General features: G+C 39.9%; 1 protein-coding gene across 1 annotated transcript in view; it reads left to right on the top strand.

Annotated features, from left to right (window-relative positions):
* Nucleotides 1–366: 366 nt before the first annotated feature.
* POMP (proteasome maturation protein) overlaps nucleotides 367–9,087 on the top strand; it is a 19,785-nt gene continuing 11,064 nt past the window's right edge. The window contains exons 1-3 of the mRNA XM_003797611.3: nucleotides 367–551; nucleotides 4,185–4,282; nucleotides 6,404–6,464. Of these exons, the coding sequence (XP_003797659.1) occupies nucleotides 549–551; nucleotides 4,185–4,282; nucleotides 6,404–6,464 (162 nt within the window). The 5' untranslated portion in view covers nucleotides 367–548. The remainder of the gene's footprint in view (nucleotides 552–4,184; nucleotides 4,283–6,403; nucleotides 6,465–9,087) is intronic.

Below are 9,087 nucleotides of genomic sequence, written 5' to 3'. Positions count from 1 at the left end.
ATAGCAGGCTTTCGACATACAATATATACAATATATTTTTATATTTTAAAATATAAACATAACCAGACAGAAGCCTTATGTTCCACTATTGTCTTCTTAGCTAAACAATCTTGGGCAAGTCATTCAAACCTCTAGGCCTCGTTTTACCCTTTTGTAAAACGTAATACCTCCCACAGAGCGGTTTTGGGTTAAATAAGGCGACCTATCTATAAAAGCACAATGCACATCTTAACATGTAGCACAAACCGTAATGTTTATTTTAAAAGTGGAGTTCGCATCTTCCCTCCCCTCCGGCACGTCCCGTCCCTACCCCACCCTCCTCCCAGCCCACACCCTCACTCCGCCCTTAGCCCGCGGTCCTTCGGGATGGCAGGCGTGGGAGCCTTCGTCCCGCGCGGCTCCCTCCGGGCTCCCTTCGGCCTCCTTCCTTCCTGCCCCGGACGGACGCACTTCCGGCGGATGTGGCGGGCGGCCCCCGGAAACGGAAGTAAGCAGCGGGGTCGACTGTCGGTAACGGGGCTGAGAGACTGTTCGCAGAACCCGTGAAGATGGTGAGTTCCCTGGCGGCCCGAGTTGCAGGCGGGCTCGAGACCGTGGCTCGGCAGGAGCAGGCCGTCGCCTGCCAGCCCTTCCCGGGTAACGGCGGCGACGGCGGCGGCCTGGGTGTGAAGCCGGCCTCGGGCGCCATAATCTGTCGAGTCACTGGGGCGGGGGGGGCCGTGACTGTAGCCGGGGCCCGATACCGCACTGGTCCCTCAAGCAGCGATTCGGCTGCATCCTGATTGTCCCCCCACCCCTCAGTTTGCGCTCTTTCATCCCAGGTTCCCGCAGCAGCTCGGGGCCTTCCCCTTTGTTGGCTCAGAGCTGGAAAGGAAAACCCGAAAGTGCAGCGTTCTGTGCGGCGGCAGTGCAGACCCTTTACCCCAAGGGTAACCTCTGGGAATTGAGAGCCCTCTTAACTTCACCCCTTCCCTCCAGAATGCATGATAATCAGCCCACAACTGTAGGTCGCATTTATATAGCCAAACTTTACAAACGGGTTTGCGAGTTTATAGTGTCAGGTGTCCTAGGTTAAAAAACAGTCATAACAGCTGCTTTCCGCAGTTTGTCAGTTTTGTTAGTGCATCTCCCCCCTCTCTTCTACACCCTTCTCTTTCTCTTTCCTTTAATTAAAAAGTTGTGATACTTGGAAAGACTCCTGAGTTACTGTTGCCACCGTTTCTGGTATGGGTTACCATACCAGATGGCTAGTAAGCCATCATATAAATCTAGAAAGTTTCTGTTGGTAAATACTACTTGTTGTAAAAAAGTTTTATAAACACTCTCAAGTGTAACTGGTAATTAGATTTTCATAGACTTGTTTTCTTCTGTACTTTATTAGAAACATTAAAGTACTGGCCCTGATATTTTACAGAAGGACATTGGAAAAATGACTGCAGCAATAAAACCCAGAAATCAGAATGCCCCTCTTTGTGCAGAGAAGAAACTTTTTCTGTCACTTGACAATAAATGGGTCTGGCAGGAGGAGAATGTACATGTAGGAAAGTAGTAAAAGGTACATTTGGAAAGCTACAATCATACAACTCTACAGAGGGTCCCCAATTTACAGTGGTTCAACTTAACTATTTTTCTTGCCTTTATAATATTGCAAAAGTGATGTGCATTCAGTAGAAACTATACTTTTAGTAACCATAGAACCATTCTTTCACTTTCAATGCAGCATTCAATAAGTTACATGAGATACTCAATTTTTTATTAGATGGTTTTGCCCAATTCTAGGCTTATGTAAGTGTTCTGAGCTCTGTTAAGGAAGGTGAGGCTACACTCTGATGTTCAGTAGGTTAGGTATATTAAATAATTTTCAGCTTCTTATATTCCGTTTATCATAGGTGTATTGGGAAGTTACCTTATCATAAGTTAAGTAGCATCTGTAGTCCTGGAAGGAGTTCAACTACCTGATACAGATGAGTAAATAGGGCCAAAGAGGTGGTATGGTTTGCTGACAGGTCTTTGAGTTCTGCTCTGGACCTTATTCTTCAGACATTGATGAACCAATGAAAGATTTTATAGCAGTTTGAGGGGGTGGGTTTGTGTGTTTTCAGAAAACCTGAATGTGCAGAATTGGACAATGGGTGAGTCTAAGGCAGCAAGCCCCATTAGAAAGCTGTCGAAGTTACCCATGTGTGAGAGTCTGGGCTAGCACTGCAGAGTGAAGAACCCTCAGTCAAGAGAAAGTACCTGATGAAATAAAATGTACCAGTACATTAAGAAATTAATAAATCAAACTATTTTGGTTTCTCAGAATGGTTTCTCTAAGAGTAACTCCCTGTAACTGTTTTCTGTGGAATTATAGGGATATTTGCACTTGAATAGCAGGTGATTTAAAGTCAGCATCTTGTGTTTATCTGTTGTACTACTTACTAGTTTATGGCTTGTTTAATTTATCTTCATGAGATGAAACTCTGGGAGGTAGATGTGTATTTTCATTTAGACTGTACCTGACACATAATAGGTGCCTAACAAGTATTTGGTGATTGCATATTTCATAGCATATAAATGTTTAGGTTGACAAGACATCCATACCAAATGCACTGTTCCTTCTTTTTGGTTTGTTTTGTTTTATACTATTCTGATTAGATAAATTTTGTTTTTATAGGTAATGCCCTCCTTTTATAAAAACCGTACACTTTTGGGTGGTGCCTGTAGCTCAGTGGGTAGGGCGCCGGCCACCAACACCCAGGCTGGCGGGTTCAAATCCAGTCTGGGCCAGCTAAAACTACAGTGCAACTGCAACAAAAAAATAGCTGGGCATTGTGGGGGGTACCTACTACAGTTCCAGCTACTTGGGGGCTAAGGCAAGAGAATCACTTAAGCCCAAGAGTTTGAGGTTGCACATAGTAAGACTCTGTCTGGAAAAAAAAACAAAACCCCAAATCAACAAAAACCCAAACACCAGGGTCAGTGGGGTATGGCTATAATTCCGGATACTTGGAAGACCCAGGCAGGAGGATTGCTTGAACCTACTAGTTCAAATGGAGCTTGGGCAATATAGCAAGACTTTGTCTCTAATGTAAGAATAGAAAAGAAAGAAACTAGATACTTTCTGAATTCCCTTTTTCCTAGCTTCTGTGGGCACTTTTTTCTAGCTGTCTTTTCTGTTCTTAACCCTATTTCCTTGTTATTCCTCATCCTTGAAAACGGTATAACGGAATTCTGTCCTCCTGGTTGATCTTATGTTAAACTAAACTTCCCAACCTAAGGGAGAGATCTTTCCAGTGAAAACAAATCTGATCTTACCCTATCGCTTCAGAGGCTCTATCAATTTTAGAATAAAACCCAGGTTTCTTTGTATGTAAGACTTTATTTTTTTATTTTGCCAGACTTTACTAATACCTATGGATACACGTATTTAGCCAGTCATCTCAAACTACTTATAACTAATTCATTTATATTTTCACATCTTTATCCATGTTTTTACTCCCCCCCCCCTTTGCTGAAGATTCTATATAACATGCTGTTTCTTTTTTCCTGGAATGCCTTTCAGTTTGGTAGCATTAAGAAACTAGCTGAGGGCTGAGCATGTTGTTCACACCTGTAATCCCATCACTTTGGGAGGCCAAGGTGGGAGGATCATTTGAGGCCAAGAGTTCAAGTCCAGCCTGGTGACATAGTGAGACCCTGTGTCTACAAAAAAATTTTTCTTAATTAGCCAGGTGTGGTGATATACACCTGTGGTCCCAGCTACTTGGGAGGCTGAGGTGGGAGGATCACTTGAGCCCAGGAGCTCATGCTTCTAGGAGCTGTGATCATGTACCTGCATTCCAGCCTGAGTGACAGTGAGACCCTGTCTCAAAGAAACCAAACAATGCCAAAAACCCAGAGATCAGCTTGGGAATCCTTCCCACTCACAACTTTGGTGTTACTCTTTGTATCGCTTTATGTCCTTCTGTCATAATGCTTAAGGCTCATTATAATCGTCTAGGGCAGTGGTTCTCATCCTTCCTAATGCTGCGGTCCTTTAATACAGTTCCTGTAACCCACAGGTTGAGAATTGCTGGTTGTGTGTCGGGTCTTTGAGGGAGAGACCTTATCTTTTCTCTCTTCTAAACAGTATTTTTGACATAGGTGTTGAGGGGATGTTTAAATATTTTGGTATTTAATATTGTTTTTTATTTGTGTTGTAGAATGCCAGAGGACTTGGATCACAGCTAAAGGACAGTATTCCAGTTACTGAACTTTCAGCAAGTGGACCTTTTGAAAGTCATGATCTTCTTCGGAAAGGGTATATGCAGGAGTTATGATTTCAACTTTGTTATAATAAAATGTTTCTGTGAATCATTTTTCACTATATTCTTCACAAGACTATAAATGTTTATTTAATTTGGGTGATGATGGAAGTAATATACCTTAGATTGGGTGGGAAGTGGGAGGGAAAGAGCTGTAAATGTTTTCTGTAGTAGAAGAAGAATCTCAGAGTAGTAGGTTTCCAAAGTAGGGCATTCTCCTAAGCAATGGTCCTCATTAGCATGATTTGATAGGTATTATTATTAGTATTATTACTTGTTTTTGCTACTGATAATTTGGAGAGCCATTTGCCTCGTTATCTTATTAGCTATTGGAGTAATTCACTTTGGGGGGGGAAAGCACTAGAGCATAGCAATTAAGAGGATGGACTCTGGACCCAGACTGCCTGGATTTGGATCCAGACTATGCTATTTACTAGATGTGTGCCTTTGGGCAAGTGACTTAATTGCTCTATGTCTCCCTGTCTTTATTTTTAAAATAGGGCCAATAATAGTATATATCTTATTTTAGAGGGTAATAAGCTAATACCTAAAAAATATTTAGAACACTACCTGACAGTGGAAGCATTCCGTGTTTACTGCTGTATTTCTCTTCTAGCTTTAGCACACGGTTTATGCCCCCTTTCTGTGGTTTTATAAGAATAATGTCTTTCCCCAATAAGCATTCCATATCTTGAATTTTTTAATTTTATACATGTATCTAATTTTATTATTTTTTAGTATTTAAGGCAAGTGTGAAATAGTTTGTTGAGGAAAAGAAAGATAGGTTCACAGAGAAGGAACAAGATGTAGGTTTGCAGAGCAAGGTATGTTTTCCATAGACAGCAACAGGTCCCCATCATCGTGTCAAAGAAAAGGCCTTATGTGAGGTTAGACAGTTAAGTTTGTGAACTCATACTAGAAAAGTACTCCATGCCTCATTGGTGGATATCACTATGATCACCTTCAAAGTACTCCGTTTGGCCATCTCATGACTGTAGTGATATTCAGCAATGAGGTATGCAGCACTTTTTCTAGGACAAGTTTATAAACTTGTCAAACCTCTTATGACAACAACTCTGATAGCCATTCCAGAGAGTTCCAAAATTGCTTTGAAGCGTGGACTAGGCACTGGCATCAGTGAGTAGCTTCCCGAGGGGATCACCTTGATGGTGATCAGTGAGTATCACTGGTATATTTTTCCTGCCATCTTTGCTGTAGCACTTTTTCTAGGGGGAGTTAGCAAACTTAATTGTCCAACCTCGTATCTAGTTTTAGAGTATTATTACAACAGAATGGCAGACGTAATCTTTCATTACTTTCAATTTTACAGTAAAAGATGCAATATATAGCCCATTGAATTGGCAATGTAATTTGATTTGTAGTATAATCAGATTCATTAGCTAGGCAGTAACTAAATCCTGTTGATTTTTTTTTCCATATTAAATGTTCCTTTTTATTTCTGATTGAACTCTAAGATTGCCATAAGCAGGACAATTTTCAAGTCCCATTTCTTGGATACTATTCTGTACAAAGACAAAATTCAATAAATGATTGTGGCAGGACTTCCGAGGGTTTTTTTTTAGCTTTAAATCAAAGTTTGTAAGATGGTCATGAAGACCAGTGGCCTGGTTCTACCTGTGCATCACCTAATTGTTCTTCCACATGGAGGTGTTTAGTAAATGCTTTAATATGTTTACTAAAGATAAATTAAGCATGTGTTAAACCTGAAGGGAAAAGACTTAAATATTTTATGTAGTGCTGGAAACATCTCATCAGAGTAATAGTAGCAAACATATGTTTATTAAATTTCTCTACGTTTAGGGCATCATTTAGCACCAGGTTTGGAAAGTTCCCAAATGCTAGCAATTAGAGTCTTGACCACCACCATGATAGATGTGTTCTTGAACAATTATCATATAAGGCATTTGACTTTTTTTCCTTTTTGGTAGATAGTTCTGTATAACACATATATCAATTCCTAGAACTATCACCACAGTGAGAATACAGAACAAAAAGCCTCTCTCATGCCATTCTATTATAGTCAACCCTTAATAGATATGATTTTGAGCTGTGGGTATTGAGTGATACTTAATTGCCCTTTTAATTTTTTTCCCCAGTTTTTCTTGTGTGAAAAATGAACTTTTGCCTAGTCATCCTCTTGAATTATCAGAAAAAAATGTAAGTACGTGACTTGTATCAGTCTCCTTGGAGGCTTTTGAGTTCTCATTATACTGCTCTGTTAAAGGTCCCTTTCTCCTCATCCTTTTATCTCTTTTTTAATGCACATGTCAGAATTTTCTCATATGATAATTCTGTTTTCTTTTATATGTTTTTCCTGCCATCTTTGCTGTCACCCTCCTAAGTCTCTACCCTTGACTTCTTTCTCAAGCCCTACACTTTCGAGTTGCTAAGGGACATATCCTCTAGGCACAGTAGGTATAATCTCCAGCGCTAAGGGGCTTAAAGTTTAATGGGGAAGATAAGCAGAGGGCAGGAGGAGGCTTCATAAAGTGCTAGAGAGGCTGCAAAGATAGGGCAGCCACGTCTTTTGGGAGGCTTTATAGAGGAGGAGACATTTGAACAGTTTTCAGTCAATATTCGTTAGGTAACTAAGTGGAGAAACATCACTTCTAAAAAGAGAATAGCATGTATAGATCTTCTAAAAAAAGAAACAACGTCATCTTAAATAAACATAGAATAAGAAGATAAAGGTTTCTTATTATTTGGGGAAGATAGTACAGTGCTGTTAGGTAACAGAAAACTGACCTATTTTGTTTTTTTAAATTTTTTGCTTCCTTTTTCTTTAATAAGAGGATAGCTCTTTCTGTGAGAAAGAGTAGAGCAGATAATATTGTGAAATTGAAGTTCAAGAAAGATGAGAAAATAGCTTCTAGCATTCAGGTTTTAGGCTCATAGTGGACTTAAAAGCATATGAATATGATTACAAAAGCATAGTTGTTCATGTTTGAGAAATTATGAAAGAAATGAAAATTGCCTATTTTCTGTCTATCAATCAGCTATCTATCTAGCAATCTATTTATTTATTTATGAGGCACAATGTCACCCTGGGTAGAATGGCCTGGAGTTGCTCACAGCAATCTCAAACTCCTGGGCTCAAGCAATCCTCTTGCCACAGCCTCCTGAGTAGCTGGTGTGATTACACCGTTCCCAGCCAATAATTTACTTTTGTGAAAGGGATTTAACTAAAAAATAAGATTGTGGTAATATTGGCCTTGGGACTGTTCTTAAGTAGACTACTGAGTAGAGGGCTATGAGCGTTGAGTTAAGTAAGGAATGATCTCAAGCAACTGTGTGAGTTCATAGCATGTTGATCTTAGTTCACTCTTTTATTAAATTACAAAGTGTGTCAGTCAAGGGACCAAATTATCTGACAAGGGATAAGCTGGAGGGTTGGATGGTGGATTATGGGTCAAGTCAAAATTGTGTAGGGTGAATTGTATGTGGTTGATAACTGTACCCAGAAAGTAATAATTTAGGAATTGTCAATTTAGAGGGGATGTATTGGTAGAGATCTTGTACCTCTACTTACATCTTAGGTAGTAAGGTAAACACTTAGGCATATTAAATATTTTTCAAAGACATGAGGGTAACCATAGAAAGCACATAAATTAGGTTTTTAGAAGAAAAAGCTGGTATAATTTATTTTGGTAAATAATTGAATTATATCAGAGTGAGAAAATAGATCAAAAGGCTAGGCCACAACTTTAAGAAAACCATTGTAGAAGTGAGTGTGAAGCTCTGCGTTTGAGTTCTAAAAATAAATTAGTCACTTTTAGGTGGGGTGAACCTGACTTGATATGTAAAACTTGACAGTTTAATTGACTTTATGTCATTATAAGTATTTAGCTATTAAAAAGAATGGTGAATACAATCTTGAACTTTATTAATAAGATGGCTAGCCGGTAGGTTTGGAATATTGGTTCTAAGTGATCATGGTGAGAGAAACTTTGACAAATTTGAGTCTAGCCAGAATGGTGATTGTCTGAAAACATAGATGTTTTTGAGACAGAGCCTGCTGCCTCTGTTCTTCCTTAATCACTTAACCAGCTAATGGCAGTCTTTCTCTTTCTTAAAATTCCATGGCAGTTATTATCCCTTGTAAGATCTAAAGGGGGTTGTGTAGTTGAACTACATGGTGCCATACTTATTAGCTAGGTAAACTTGGGCAAATTACTTAATTTTCTTAACATCTTAGTCTCTTCCTCTGTAAAAAGAAGTTAGTAATAGCTCAACTCTTGATGTTGCTGGTTTCTAGTCATTCTCCATGATTGGGACCATCATCATCTTTATCAACTAGGGAAGGAATCCCCTCAGCCCTCTGGGATAGTTGGCAATGTCTGAAGATATTTTTGGTTGTTGCAAATTGTGTGGCAGAGGTTATAGGGTTGTCAGTACTGCCATCTGTTGGGTAGAAGTCAGGGATGCTGCTTCGTATCCTACAATGCAGAAGACAGGATAGCCTCCACAACTAAGAATTATCTGGTCCAGGATGTCAGTAGTGCCCAGAGTTGAGGATCTCTCATCGGTATGTCATGACTTCCAAACTTGAGTATAACCTCTTCCAGGATAGACTGTTTTTTTTCTTCTATCTTGTATGTCACCACAGATCCTAATTTTGCATGTGGTTGCTAAATTGTATGTTGATTGATAACTGCAGTTATAATATCTTTTTTTTTTTTTTTTGAGACAGAGCCTCAAGCTGTCCCCCTGGGCAGAGTGCCGTGGCATTTCAGCTCACAGCAACCTCCAACTCCTGGGCTCAAGCGAGTCTCCTGCCTCC

This window comes from Otolemur garnettii, unplaced genomic scaffold (assembly GCF_000181295.1).
Source record: "Otolemur garnettii isolate 467f Iridium unplaced genomic scaffold, OtoGar3 scaffold00120, whole genome shotgun sequence".
Taxonomy (NCBI): domain Eukaryota; kingdom Metazoa; phylum Chordata; class Mammalia; order Primates; family Galagidae; genus Otolemur; species Otolemur garnettii.
Note: the sequence above shows the minus strand (reverse complement) of the source record. Positions and strands in the feature narration are given on the sequence as shown.